Source organism: Thamnophis elegans, chromosome 8 (assembly GCF_009769535.1).
Source record: "Thamnophis elegans isolate rThaEle1 chromosome 8, rThaEle1.pri, whole genome shotgun sequence".
Taxonomy (NCBI): domain Eukaryota; kingdom Metazoa; phylum Chordata; class Lepidosauria; order Squamata; family Colubridae; genus Thamnophis; species Thamnophis elegans.
The window spans coordinates 34,406,938-34,422,805 of record NC_045548.1 but is presented as its reverse complement, the minus strand read 5'-3'; the positions used below and the strand labels follow the sequence as shown (position 1 = coordinate 34,422,805).

The following is a 15,868-nucleotide window of genomic DNA, read 5'->3' as shown; positions in this document are numbered from 1 at the left end:
GTTTTAGCCCCAAAACTGGCTTGCTCAGAATTTCAGATTCCCTTTCACCTGAATATTTCCAGAGCTCATCTGAAATATGCTTAGAATGAGTTTTTCCTTAAATAATTAAGCAAATTTACTTTGTACCATATGACATATATATGATTACTTAAATATCTTCATTAATATTGGTGCTGGCCTCCATTAAGTATTCTTTTACATTTACTATTTTCACAGATACTGTATAAAACATGCTTTAAGCTGATATTTTCTTGATATTTGAATATTTTAGTTATTTCCTGTAGAAAAACATTTTGGTTTTTTCTTTAATAGAATTGCACTTAGAATTATATATCGCTCCATAGTGCTTTGCAGCACTCTCTGAGCGGTTTAGAGTCAGCATATTGCCTCCAACCATCTGGGCCTTCATTTTACAGATCTTGAAAGGATGGAAAACTGAAACCATCTGAGTCCACCAGGATTGAAATGCTGGTTGTAGGCAGTTAGCCTGCAATACTCCATTCTAACCACTGCACACCATGGCTCTTTTAAAAAATATACATGTGCACATTTTCTTAAAATAAAATTTGTTCTGTTGGTCCATGAATCTGTATTCTGTTTCCTTTTAAAATGTTAAAACAAAAATATTTTCCTCACCACCAGTGTTACTTGAATACATGAGACATCTACCAGTTTAAAATATTATACAGCAGCGAGGAACACTCATTGTCTCTTTCGTTCGATCAGGCACAAACACACAATTTTACTATTTCCTTCTTAAATTGTATATCTTCCTGAAAACTATTCTTACAGCATTCATAGGCTTTCCTAGCTAATCATCTGACATTGTTTCAGGATTCTAGTAAGATGGTTGTTGGACTAGGACCAGGGAACCAATATCAAATGTACTTCAAACCTGGAAGTTAACTGCATGATTTTGGCCTAGTCACTCTCTCAGTTCATCTAACAAATGACATTAACACAAAGAAGACCACACAATCCTGAAGTCTCTCCATGGCCCATCTCTGCTTAAGATTGTTATTTATTGCTAGAAATGCAGTATTTTTAATTATCAAATTTATATGCTGCTCATCTCACGGTATGACTTTTTTCACCAGCATATAGTTTGATTTATTCAATTACATAAGCAGAAAAAGCAAGCTTTTTTGTAAAAATAATAATGAAGTGATATATTGGAATTGAAATGTAGTTGTAATATGACCTGATCTCTGAAAAGGATTGCACTGGTGTTTTGCTTTGAAGGACAACCGAACAATACAGATAGTCCTCAATTTATGTTTGTTTAGTAATAGTTCAAAGTTACAATGGCACTGAAAAAATGTGGCTTATGACTATTTTTCTTATTTTCTTTAATTAATTTATAATATAAAATACAAAAAATGCAGAAGAAAACAGTAGGAAAGATAGGGGAGAGAAAAAGGAAGGGAAAAGTGTAGGAAAAGGAGGAAAAGTAAGGAAAGGTGTTGACTTCCAACTCCCTTTGGGACAGTAGAATAAGATAATAGCTTCAAACCTCAACTTTTTACTTTTACATTACAGTATAAACTAGCCATTTCTATAACAACAAACCTATTAATGGTAAAATCCAAAATCAAAGTTTCACTTTTTTCCACTGCGAGCACAAAATCCAGAAGCGGTTTCCAAGTAGAAACAAAATTGTGTTTTTTTCTTTAAACAAAGCTGTCAGTTGTAACTCCTAACTTCATCATATATATTGATGGCAGCAAGTTTACTTTATGCACAAAAATGGAAGGATACTTTGATTCCCACAATGAATCGCCATATGCAACCTTCTGGCAAGCGAAGTCATTGCGGAAGCCAGATTTACTTAACATCGGGTTACTAATTTGTCAACTGCAGTGATTCACTTAACAACTGTCGTAAGGGTCGTAAAGCAAAACTCACTTAACAAATATCTCACTTAACAACAGAAATTTTGGGCTCATTGTGGTTGTAAGTCCAGGACTACTTGTACCTGATTGGTAACACAAAGTATCTAACCAACCTAATAAACATGACATCAAGCTAGGTACCTAAATGTATATTTCTAATTACCAATGGTGAGGTACCCCAATTCCCACAGTTCGCTAATAATGGTGATGTTTTTAATATGCCTTCCAGCATATGATCTATTGTAGATAACCCTGCTAACTTCCTGAACAGTCGAGTGGACAACTCTAAATCCAGAAAGGATATAAAGAGTTAGTTTAATTTATCATGTGGCTATCAACACTGTTTTGTACAGAATTATTAGTCGTACTGACTTAATATTGTGACAGTATCACAATCAGAAATCAAACAATCCAAGAAATGAGAAACAAAAATAAATTATTGCCTGGGGGGCATACAGAAGGAAATCACAGTACTTAGTATTATGCACTGCTGTGATTATTTCATAGAAAGATTTATTGTCTTATAACTTCTTTTTTCTAATGGTACCTTCTCTTGCTCTACATATGCTAATTTAACTTAGGTTATCTGAAGTCTAAACCCAATTCAGAAATGTGTTTAAAATAGTTACTAGTTTCTGGTATATTTCTATTCCATGGCACTTCAGAACAAAGCAAAGTGTTATTGTTTACTGTGCAGTTAAACATTATTGCTCTCCCCAAAACAAAACTGAAGGGGGGGGAGAGAATTCTGTAAATTGAAATCAACGCATCTGAGTCATTCTTTAATTTTTTTTGATAAAGAATAATGTGTTTGAGAAAAAAACCAAATTCAAATATTACTACTTAACAATAAAGCAAAAAGAATACTCAAATCATGAGCATTTATGCAGAGATTCCATTGTCTGCATTCTAAAATTCTCTTTATTCCATGAAAATAGAGCAAACCCCAAGACGTAATAGAAACATAGAATAATGCAGTGACACAAATGAAATTGCTTACCCATAATTATACTACTACAATGAAGATAATTTACCAGCGAGTTTTAAAGTAGACATTTACTAGGTTTCAAGATAGTTCAATTAGTAGAAATATCTTGTTAACTTAAAACACTACAATCAACCCAATTTAATACTGGCCTAAGACAACACAGCATTTTTTAAAATAAAACTCTCTTATTATAAAAGCAGTCTCAGTAATATAACATTTTCAAAGTATTAGGAATCTACTATCTATCTATCTAAGTGTCATTTAAAAAAAAAGGAAAAACACTAATAAACATCCCATGTGAATTATGCTGTGCCCTAAGAATCTTATTTGGGTCTTAAACTAATGTAAATTAATCATATAAAAGTAATGCTTAGGAGAAAAAAGTTTTAGAAAAGTATAGTGATAGAGGTGTTGGTGAAAAGAACTTCATTCTTTTTCTAGACCAAGTCAGTTTTTAAGTGTGAATTCTGCCATTCTATTTATAAGGTTCAGTAAATGGTTCTGTACTTAAGAGACTTTTAAAAACAATTAAGAAAATCCCTGCATGCAATAGTTAAGTTATGGAGCACAATAAAACATTCAGCTTTTAACTTCTACTTCAAAATACAAAGTATGCAAGGAAAATGGAACTATTCAAACAAGGGTAATTATCCTCCTTTTCTGCATTCTAATGCCTTACAATTGATTTTAATGCAAATAAAAGAGTTCTGTAAAATCAAATAATTTAAATAAAAAAGAATTCTTTTTTTCCCCAAAGGCAGTGATATTTTCTCCAGATATTTGAAATATTTCTACTAGCAATTGGAAAATAGATACTTTATACTACAACGTAGTAACACATGTCTTTAAAGTATTTTAAAATGAAATCTGCCTAGGGGAAAACAATTGCTACTGAATTGGATACAGAGTTCCTCTTTATTAACATCAGACCAGACTTGACTCTCTCCCCCCTTGTAGATAGTAGTGATGTAAGGAAATTAGAAGCTTCAAAGGTTCACTTGATAAGATTCCTCAACAGCATTTTGAAACAAAGTTTCTTCATCCAATTGAAGATTCTAAATAACAAAGTAGCAGTGAATTAGAAACAAAACTTTTAAAATCAAACTATTTTTCTTTAATATTCTGCATTATTACTTAGAAAATTGTAAAAGTACAATTTTTGTATGATTTGTTTTGTTTAGTTTTATCTTCATATTAAAAGCAGCAAGGCTTTTTGTTAAATTCATTTACTCTGTTTCAATAATGATGTTAAAAATAAACTAAGTGAATTCCAACACATAAGAAAAACTTCATTTGATTTTAGTGTATTACTAAATTACTTAAAAGAATTCAAGATACTTCTTAGCCAAACGGCCTTCTTTTATAAATCTCTCTGTTCTTCTCTGAGAGGGATGAGAAGAAATTTTAAGGCGTTTAAATTTTAAGGAAATTTTAAGATCTGACTTCCTGCACCTGGATAGCTTTTTTTTTTTTAATATGGAAGGATTTCTATCTTCCATATAAAAAAGATTTCTATATTCTCATTCCATAATTCTGGTACATTAAAGAGAAACTGTTGTTTCTCTTTAATGTGCCACAATTGTTTTGAACTTGCAATACAATGTGTACCCTTTCCTTGATCAAAAGCCCTTTAGATAGTCAATCATGCCCTAATTGCTTGCAGCTTGCCTATTATAATTGATATACACAGGGCTGCCTTTGAAGATCTCTAGAAGCTTTAACTGGTATAGAACCAAGAGCAGTGATGGCATACCTTAGCAGTCTATGTAATATCTCTGCTTTTGTGAGCTGTACTGGTGGTTTATTTACTTCCAGATACAATTTAAGGTGCTAGTACTTGAAGGGTTGCTTATCTACCATAGCATTTTTAAAATTAGATTTGTCTTGATCCTATAGTCTTCATGATTTTTTTTTTGCTATTTCATATTCTTTAATTACATCGGAACTTAATGTGCTTTATCTTGGAATTCTTGCCTGATCTTTCACTTTAGGATTGACTTTGATTTGGTTTTCTAATTTTGATATTTTGCTCTTGTGCAACTGCCACTGCTATATTGTAGCAAGATGGTTAGCTTGTTTGATAGGTGATACTTTAATTCTTGCAAGCATCTTATTCACATCTTCATTATTGGTGCCAGGTCTTTTTGGACACTACTTTCAATTCAATCATTGTCGTTCTACTGGCAACTCTGCACATGCATAATTTATCTTTTAATGTTAGGAGGGGGGGGGTCAATTATTTCAGTGCTGGCCTGTACTGGTTTCTGTTATATTACTTCTGTATTTCTTTTAAGTTATCATTTCTGTAGTCCATATCTGCTGTTTCCTCTATATTCCAATTGTTGTTATCTATTATTATACTCAGTCTTTGGTCTTCCATTTTCACATTTTTCTGAATTCCTTCCAGTTATGTACTTCTGAAAATTTTATTCCTGGTAATGAATCTTTTTGATCATTGTTCAGTGATATTTGTGATATTGTTATATTTGATTCTAACAAGTATCCTGTTTCCCTGAAAATAAGACCTCCCCAGATAATAAACCCTCCCTGAAATATGCAATACAGCAGCAGCCATGAGGAGACCAAGTTCATCACCTCCTGCACCTCAAAAATAATAAGACCTCTCTGAAAATAAGGCCAAGCGCTTATTTGGGGGGGGGGGGTTAAAAGAAAATAAGACCCTGTCTTATTTTTGGGGAAACACAGTAGAAAGTGTGGAAGGAATATGAATAGAACAGACATCTCTTATTTTAAAAGTAGATATAGTGTTTCTGCTTTTTAAAAGAGAAATACTAGTCATGCTCTTCTCATTAAGTTAAGAAGCCTTTAAGAATGGGGGGGGGGTAAAGATGATGTTAAAAAGCCAGTAGCCTCCACTAGTGCAAGTACCAATCCACCTTCAGCTGAGCATAAAAAAAAACTAAGGCAAATCTGACCCACTTAGCACAGAGGAAAATACCAGGAAATCCCATGAATATAGGCCTGGAGAAAAATTAATACCAAACTATTTCTGAACTGTTGCGAGGAAAATAACACAGAGGTCTCTATGTAATCAGTTTGGGGAAGCTTAATAGACATTTTTTTAAAACTTAATCACTCCCACCCAGTTCTGCAACGTTGATATGGTATAGTTTTTCCAATCTAAACATTTAAGTGCTCAGATATGTTTAATGAATGAAATGCAATGTCTGTGTGCTTTTTAAAGTATGATCTATGCCAAATTTAAGGGAAAAAAGTGAAAATACTATTATTGAAAATGGAAACATGTCAAAAAGAGGTAAAAAGTTTTTTTTAAATATGGCATTTCATTCTTTTACTTTACACACCTTGGAATTAACATAATTTCAGTAAATTTTAGTAAAAAGTTTTATAATTCACTACCATGAGATGTGGTGCTGGCTACTACTTGGCTGCCTTCAAAAAGGTTGCACCAATTAATGGAAGACTTAGAGATCGATGACATAATCTGGATGGCAATGTGACTGCTTTTGAAGACCATCAGATGGGGGAATAGGGTATTTTTTGCACAGTTAGTTGGCCATTGTGAGAACAAATGCCTGGATTAGACAGGCCAGGGTCCAATCCAGCAGTACATTGCTTATATTCCTATAGCTGACTTTAACAGAAATAACAAAATAACAGAAATAATTAAAGCATGTATCCTTAATATTAACTCTGTTATACCATTTGAGCTAAGCCACAAGATCTTTTATTATTTTACATACAACAAGCTTTTTACACATGTACTCACTGCTGGGTCTACTTGATAAAGATGCTTGTCATTACAATGATCCAATAGAGTCTGCCTTGTGAAGTTACTTTCTTGACATAGAGGGCATTTGAAAGTAGGCTGCTCACTGAAATACAAACAGCAACAGAATAAAAAAAGTAGAGAAGCAGCATGCAATATGTACAAGGAACTCAATGGATGAAAAACAAACTCACAGGGATATCTGCTGTTTGCAGCAGATGACTAATTTAATATGCTTTGGAAATACTGACAACAGTCAGTTGTGATGAATAACAGAGTTGGAAGGGATATTACAGGTCTTCTAGTCCAACATCGGCACAAGGAGACCCTATACCATTTCAGACAAATGGCTATCTCTTAAAAGCCTACAAGTGATGGAGCACCCACAACCTCTGAAGGCAACTGGTCTCCACCGGTTAATTGCTGTCACTGTCAGAAAATTTCTTAGTTCCAGGTGGTTTCTCTCCTTGATTAGTTTCCCTCCATTGCTCCTTGATCTGCCTTCAAGGTGCTTTGGAAATAGGTTGATCACCTTTTCTTTGTGGCAGCCCCTCAAATGGAACACTTCTATCATATTATCCTTATCCTTCTTTTTACTAGACTAGACATATCCAATTCCTGCAACTGTGCATGATTTAGCCTCCTAGCCCTCTAATCATCTTTGTTGCTCTTTTCTCTACTCTTTCCAGAGTCTCACATCTTTTTTATATTGTGGTGACCAAAACTGGATGCAATATTTCAAGTGCGGTCTATCAAGGTATCTATTATAAAGCAGTACTAACACTTCTCGTGATCTTGATCTTTTCCTCTGTTAATGCAGCCTAGGATTGCATTGGCTTTTTTGATTGGCTCATATTTACGTGATTGTCAACTACGACCCCAAGATCTCTTTCACAGTTAGCACTTTTGAGGCCACGTTCATCTGTATTTGACCATTTGGCTTTTCTGCCTGTGTAAAACCTTACCTTTTCTCTACACTGAATTTCATTTTGTAGGACTCAAGTGTTCAAGTCAGTCAAAATCCTTCTGGAATTTGAGACTATTTTCTGGGGTGCTGGCTATTCCTGTCAGCTGTGTGTTGTCTGCAAATTTAATGAGTTCCATTCTATTCCCTGATCTAAATCGTTTATGAAGATATTGAAGAGTACTGGGCCTAAAATGGAACCTTGAAGTTCTCCACTACTTACTTCCCTCCATACAGGTGTAGTTCCATTAAGGAGTGCCTAGTCAGCCAGTTACGAATCCATCTGATGGTGATGTAATCTATCCCACATTTTTAACTTACCTCATAAAGTAGGTTGTGGTCTCCTCTGTCAAATGCCTTACTGCAATCCAAGTATACTATCCACAGCATTTTGCTGGTCTATTAATTTAGTCACTTGTGGCTTGAAATAATGTTGGCTTCTGGTTTACTTGCTTCTAGGTGTTCTCAGATCTATAACTTATTTTTTCCAGGTCCTTTCCCAGGTATTGAGAGGCCAGGTTGACTGGTCTGTAGTTTCCTGGATCTGTTTTTTTTCCCCTTTTTTGAAAATGGAAAACTACAGCAGTCTTTTTCACTCCTCTGGTAATTCCCGTGATCCAGGATCTTTAAAAGACATGATTCATGGTTCCAAGATATGTCTGCCAGCTCCTTCAAACTCTGGGATGTAATCCATCTGGTGCTGATGATTTGAACTCGTCTAGAGGTGTACAGGTGTTCTCTTTCCATTTTCTTGTCTATTTTAATTTTGTATTCCTAGTCTGTCTTTTACAGTTCTGTTTTGGCGGGTTATGCTATTTTTTCCCCTTGCGTGAAGAGAGATGCAAAGAAGGAATTAAGCAGCTCTGCTTTCTTCCTCTGCCTATCACTTCCTTGCCATCTTGATAAAACATCACCTCTGATAGTAGGGATCAGAGTATCCCTCAATTGCTTCCAAAATTTCAGGCAATTCATAAATACCTGGGTGTTCTCCCCCCCCCCCCAGAGTGGGGTACCTAAAGTTTTTCTGGAAAGTTATTCTCCTACCAATGACTAAGGCCAGCAGTTTCCCTTACAATGGAGTTCTTCCAGGAAGAGTCTGCTCTTCTGGGGGGCGGGGAGGAGAAGGTATAGCTTTCACATTTCCTGACTCTTATGATCTATGATGTAGAATAATTTTATTGTTACAAAATTGGCACATATTGCAATAGCTATTTGTTTACTACTTCATCCAATACTTTAAAAATTAGCAGTACATACAAATGTGTTCTAGCTTTCATATTATTTGGAATATATTTTGTTAAATCTACCCTTTTTCTAGCCATAAAAACCAATAGTTATTAATAAGCAGGGTTATTCCTACCTTGCAGGTTCTTCAGGAACATGTAGATTAGAGTTTTCTCCCATTTCCGAAGTAGAGAATCACTCCCAAAACTGAGTGAGAATTTATTTTATAGTAAATAAAAAAAACTTAATAGTTATGATTATTAGATAATCCCTCTATCTTTGATTTATAAGTGGCATCTCTAAATTTGATGAAACAAAATTCATTTGAATAAAATATGTGCATATTTCTTCAGATTTTCTCACTCTCTATGTATGTATAATGTGTATTTATATATACCTACCATACACACATTTATAATTGGAGGAAGAAACAGAAATAGTAACCAAGGAGCTGGCATTTTTCCCTACAAACTGTTAAAAAATACTAGTGAAAATGCTTTCAAGTTATGCTACACTGCAATTGTTAAAGTGGATGTGCATTTGAATTCCCCAGTGTAGACTACAGAACTTGGGCTTTCAGGTGTTTTCCAAATACTAACTAGATTTGTCCTTGCTTTCCTGTTTACAATTTCACACAAGACCTCCAGGACCTGCTGTCACTTTTATCATTGCTTTATAGTTACAAATTTCCCTCTAATACATTAATATTAATTATAACTATATCTAAGTATGTGGTTAAGTCTTAAAATAGTTATGCCTTCTTATCAGTACAGGGAACATATAAATATGAATTAAACGCTGCATTCAACAATTTTATCAGTAAAATTAGTGATATATTCAAAATAAGAAATAGTTGTTTTATCTCTGAGTTTCTCCTGAAGATTGGTCTTATTTTCTTTTCCGCCCCAAACATAAGCACTAGGTCTTATTTTTTTGGAGAAGTATTTGTCGCTTACCTTAGGACCACCGTAGCCATGCCTCCCATTGCCGACACCTATTGTGCTGCTACCCGACTTCTCCTTCAGCTGTTCCCGGCCAGACATTGTGTGGCCGTCGCGCTGGTGAGCTGCTTGTGGCAGGATGTTATGAGCCTTGTTGCACTGGTGCCGTTGCTCACAGCAGAAGGTTACAGGCATGTTGTGCCATTGTGCGAGCAATGACACCACCATGACGAGCCATGTGGCATCCAGCCATGAACGCTGCAGAAGTCAGGCACCGGCACAATAGGTTCTGGGAGGCCTGGCTCCGGAGCATGTGGGGCAGCTCCATCCCCCACCCCCATCCTAGCTTGATTTTTATGCCTGCGTCTCACCCCACCTCATACAACCAGATGGTGGGCGGGGCTTAACGAGGGCTATTTTTGGTGTATGGCTTACATTAGGCACAGGTGTGAAAACTGGGCTAGGGCTTGTTTTGGGGGTAGGTCATATTTTCAGGAAAACATGATATTCCTGAAAATCCTGCTGTTTATTTCATGATCTGGCTGCTTCAGATAGCTGAAAGTAGCTCTTATGTCCATTCAAACTTTTAAGAAAACTGAAGAAATGCATTAGAAAAAACACAAATACTGATGCAGTTATACTCAGATATTGAACAATACATTGACAAAGACCTTCTTGGTTTTGGCTCAAATATTATTTTTAAAGTAATTTTATATTTAAAGTCAGTTTTATAACCATATACATAATAGAATATTAATATTTTAAAAGATCACTACTACAACAGAACAAAACACTGAATTATATAAGGAAGCGTTCCGAATTTTATTTCATAGTGGAACCAAAGTTCCAAAGTTTAAATTTATTTTAGTCTTGTCCTAATCACATTGGCAATACCATTAAGAAATGTACAACTCTGTATTTCAGCCATCACCATGATGAAAATTCTGTACTATAAACAGTACCCATTAATGTTTATAGTACAGAATTACTATACTATAAAGCATTAAGTTTTGGTTTGGATATCCCTTTGGAAAAAATATATAATTAACTACACATCACCTGTTTCCTGTTGAATCTTGAGATATGTCTAAGTTTGGAATTATAGAAGGAACACCATATTCATCTTGATACCTCTTACATGATTTATAATGCTGTCTCATACGAGAGAATCTAATCTGTAAAAGATATATTTCATTTAGATTTTTAAATACTGATATACAAATACTTCAGAAAGCCAGTTTAATGATATGAAGACCTGGGAGAGACTAACAGCTAGGAGACTACCAGTTCTTATCTTCTCTTTGGCATAACAGTTGGCTGGGAGACTTTGGGCCAGCTTCTCTCAGCACAATACACCAAATATGGCTATTGTTGTGAGGAAAATAGAAATTAGGAGTATTAGATATGTGTCCTCCTTGAGCCAAACAAAAATAAAAGAGGAATACTAAAAATAATAATCTCAAAGGGTAGGTAAATCAAATAGTTTATGTAATTTTAAGGTGCATTCTAATGAATCTACAGTATCTGCTTTTGAACAGGATAATGCTGATAGATTGGACGAGCTTTCTTCCCAGACTTAATCTAAAATTTGAAAGATCCTATGAATTAAGTATGTGTATGTTTGCAGCAGAGGCTTGTTGCTGCTGGTTCGACCCGGATCGGCCAAACCGGCAGTAGCGGCGGTGGGAAGCTCCGCCACACCGCCCAGACGCTTTCTGCGTATGCACGAAGTGTTGCAAGCACGCACGGGAGCGCACCCAAACCAATAGTGAAAAATTAGCAACCCCAACTCTGGTTTTCAGCAACAATTATCTATTTAAAACTGACTATTTTACATTTACTGTACCTGTTTTTCACAGCATCTACACTCCCCACCAATTTCTTCATGTTATTTTCAACATCTAAGGCTCTGTTGGGACGTGCTTTTTCTTTTCTGGTTACAATGCCTCGACATAATGGACAATGTGGTCCACCTTCTTTCATAGCCATTAAGAAACACTTCCTGCAAAATCTTAATCAAATATAATGTGGCAGTGAATGAACAGACAAATGGCAAATCAAAGTGACACGCTCTAGTCCCGTGATGGTGAAACTATGGCACATGTGCCACAGTTGGCACACTGTGACATTCTGGGGGCATGTGAGGCGTTGCCCTGTCCGCTCCAGTGCACATATGCCAAGCTGGCCAGCTAATTTCGGCCATGATTTTGAGCCCTTTTTTGCCTTCCGGAGGCTTCAGGGAAACTTCCTGAAGGCAAAAAAAGTGCCCAACGCGCAAAGCAGAAGTTCAGGAATGGACTTCCGGTTTGCATGTTGGGCTGGTTTTCGCCATTCGAGGCTTCAGGGAAGCCTCCTGAAGGATAAAAATGGCCCAACAGGAACCCCGGAAGTCCATTCCTGAAACTTTCGGTTTGCGGGTAGGGACGTTTTTCGCCCTCTGGAGGCTTCAAGCTTTCTGAAGCTTCTGGAGGGCGAAAAACAGGCCAATACGCAACCGGAAGTTGGAAAATGGAGCATTTCTGGCCTCCAGAGGGCCTGGGGGCGGGGAGGCCGTTATCGCTCTCCCTAGGCTCCTAGAAAGCCTCTGGAGCCTGGGGAGGGCGAAAAACAGGTTCCCCGAGCCATCACGCGCCAAAAGCAGGGGGGGAGGGTGCATACAATTATGGGTGTGGGCACGCAGGGTCAACACAATCTCCCTGCGCTCCCCCCCGCTTTTGGCATGCAATGGCAAAAAGATTAGCCATCACTGCTGTAGTCTAAGGCAAATCATCATCCAAATTTTATGGATACTGTGTTGATACCTAGATTAATGAAGCTAAGGAGGAATTAAGTGGTAATAACCATTAAAGTGTGAAAAGGGAATAAGTAGATTCTGGAAGGATAAGAACTCAATGGCTATTCATCATAATTAGAATAGAACATACATCAGTTCCACTAGGTAGATGAGATCAGAAATCAACTCTACAAGGCTAATGTTTCTTTTATTGAATGGCTACAACAGAAACCTGTACAGTATCTGTTGCTCCTTCTTATATTCAGTAAATTACAAGACTGTCTGCCTGAGTTGTTCCCAAATGTTATTTTGTAATTCCTGGATTTTAAAAAAAAACATTTCAGCCTTTTGCTAGATAATGTCTGCATATTCTGGAAAAAGAGCAATGTTACTGCTATAGATGTATTCTTACAATATAAAGGAAGAGTGAGAGGGAAAGAAACAAAATACTGAAAAATGGGTTGGTCAGGTACCCACATATGTTGACAAATGGAAATTCTGACAGGTGTTTGAACACATCTTGGCAGACAGGACATAATAATCATCTTCATTGAAACAAATTGTGGCAGGTTCCTCATCATGACAGCAAACTGTGGTATTTCTGAAAGAAGAATAATTAACATCTGAAGTATCACTTGAACCCTAGTAGCATTGACAAAATCACCATCAACCAATTGCAAAAGACAAGGATACCTTTAGCACCCATCAAACAACAATGTTTGCCCTATCTCAGATCCTTGGAAAGGAGTTGGATAAAGTGCCAAATACAGTCTAAACATCTGGCTGTATGCACCAATCATAATAATACTACAACTACATTAGATGAAATACTAGATATAATAGTAATATTAAAGTACTATTTTTTATAATACACACACCAGTGCTCAATATAGCATCACCCCAGATTAACAGATAGACAGAGGCAATGCATAAAATGCAATTAACTGATAATAATGAATTGGGGGAACATATTTCTCAGTCATTGCAATGTGAGAACTTATAGCTCTCCTACAGATTGTATGGCATGCGATGACCACAGCAATGGTGTTTGGCCTAGCTTATCCTCCATCATACTGGACTTCTACTGTCTCTGCTCTGGAATTTGGGGAAATAATAGACAGCTTCAACAGCCTGAAATACCATCTCCTTCAAATTTCTTTTCTAGGCTTCCATTCTCCTTGAAATCTGTTTTTTTTTTACAAACCCTTTGCACAGCTTTCAGTCATTGTACTGGAGCCTTGCATTGTTTTCAGCCACAGGCTTGTTTAACATTTGCCTTTTTCTATATTCCCTTTCCATTTAATAAACAGTTGCCTGGATTTTGGGAGATCAAAAATCTAGTGTGTAACTCACATTGGTTGGGCCTAAATAAACCCATAGAATATAAAGTGAAACTTTTTCTATTTTATTAAAAGTAAACAGGGGCTGGGCTTGGCCCTGTGCTCCCCGAACTTTGCTCTCTCTGTAGGACGGCTTGTGTGTGTTGTGTGTTGCCAAAATATTTTAATCAATGTTGGACTTTCCTTCTCATTTTGGAATTTGACCTGAGAAACTTCCAAATCGAAAAATGGATTTTAAAAATTAAAAAGACAAACGGAAGCTCCTGTCACGCTACCAAAAGGTAAGGGGCGCGTGAACGTGAAGAGGAATCTCGCCTGCGTGGCGCGCGGAAGCCTCAGGGGCGGGACGCTGAGCCACGCGCCCTAAGCCTCCGCCGCGCTTCTCAGGTCTCAGCCTGGCCAATCCTCCCTGAAGGCTGCCCGCCCCGAGCCTCCAGGTCCGTCAAGATATACCGCCACTACCTGTCACGAGAACGGGGGGGTACTCATCGCAGGCCTCGGGAGTGGGCCGGGATCTTCAAGGCGCCCCGGGGCCAAACCGGTCAAAACCACCACCGCTCTTCATAGCTGTTAGGCCGCCGCAGCGGCGGCCTAGTCCAAGAGGCGGTGCTCGGTTGCCATGGCAATAACTCCCCCTCCCGTTTTGCGGGAATTGTTATTGAACAAGATTGGCTGTCGCTGCCTCTCTCGCTCCTTCAGCCTTCTCGCGTGTGAGTTAACTGGCCCGAGTTAAGCTGTGGGTCTAGTAGTAAAGCCAAATGACTTCTCGGGACGGAGGTGCAAAACCGGTCTAGGAAGCCGTCAGACAAGCGCCCTTCGAACGTTGGTTCTTTTCCCGCCTTCGCCCCAGCAACGATTCCCCTCCCCAGACCGCAGCCCGGCGGGCTCTTGATTGGCGAGGAAGCCCTATTGAAGCACCGAAACTTAATAAAAGTATACAGGATGGCATAATAAGCTCTGGACGAACCATGGTTCCTGAGCGTACGGCGAATAAGGCTCCTCTGTATAGCAAACTCGCAGCAGAGGTGGTGGTTTGACCGGTTTGGCCCACCGGGAGCCTTACAGATCCCGGCCCAGTTAGGAAACTTTTCTTCCAACTTTGGTCTTCTGTTTCCTTGAGGAGGCCACGAAGCGTATGACTGCATTTCTTAACACTGCTCTGAAGATAAGTTGGAAGCACAGGCGCTGTTCGCATTTAATTCGATCTCTTTTTGTTTTAACTGTTTTTACCACCCATTAATGGTACACAAACCATTTTAGATGCTAAGTAACCGGCTTTTTTTCTGCTAGGTTATCGACCTTTTCCGTCTCTTTCCCCCCCCCTCCCAGCTTGCCTCCTGTAAGTTTTAATAGATGGACCTCTTTACCTGCTGAAACTTCTATTACGTGGTTGTTAGAGAACGATCCTACGGGCTGGAAGATTTGGAAAGCCCAAGCCACCCAGGTCAATCCTTTCCGTTTCTTTCTGGGTTAACCTTGATTAAGAGAACACGAGATTTTTCTCCTATTGTTACGTAGCCGATTTTTACTTAGACAGCGAGGCTCTGCGTGTAACGTCAAAAGAACTTTTGGTTTATCATCGGTAAGGTCGGGCGTTTTTAAAAGGCGACCCCTGTCGTCCCTTGCTTCTCTTAGCACGGTATGGATCATTGCGACCGCCGTCTCTTAACTGCACCCTAAATTTAGAAGCGTTATGGCTTAGCCAGAGGTCTTCAACTTGGCAACTTTTAAGACTTGTGGACTCGCACTCCCAGAATTCTCCAGCCAGCTGGCTGGAGAATTCTGGGAGTCGAAGTCCACAAGTCTTAAAAGTTGCCAAGTTTGAAGACCTCTGGTAACTCTAGGCAAGCAGCCTGCCCCTAGGGAGTCACCAAGACCATCCCAAGCTATGGCAACATGAGAGAGAGCTACAGCAAGTCAAATGTTCAGTGTTAAGTGTAATAAAAATATACTGAGGCTATGTGTTTTTGTTTGAGTCTCTTTTGAGTAGCACTT

General features: G+C 37.9%; 1 protein-coding gene across 1 annotated transcript; it reads right to left on the bottom strand.

The window, feature by feature from the left end:
* Positions 1 to 1,987: 1,987 nt before the first annotated feature.
* On the bottom strand, positions 1,988 to 15,523 carry RNF138 (ring finger protein 138). The gene is given in 15 exon segments (XM_032222932.1): positions 1,988 to 3,935; positions 6,632 to 6,737; positions 8,956 to 9,013; positions 9,016 to 9,026; positions 10,820 to 10,935; positions 11,607 to 11,629; positions 11,632 to 11,771; positions 13,011 to 13,044; positions 13,047 to 13,070; positions 13,073 to 13,111; positions 13,114 to 13,134; positions 14,336 to 14,354; positions 14,357 to 14,422; positions 14,424 to 14,482; positions 15,388 to 15,523. Coding segments are annotated over 15 exon segments (921 nt in total). The 3' UTR covers positions 1,988 to 3,866.
* Between the last annotated feature and the right edge of the window lie 345 nt (positions 15,524 to 15,868).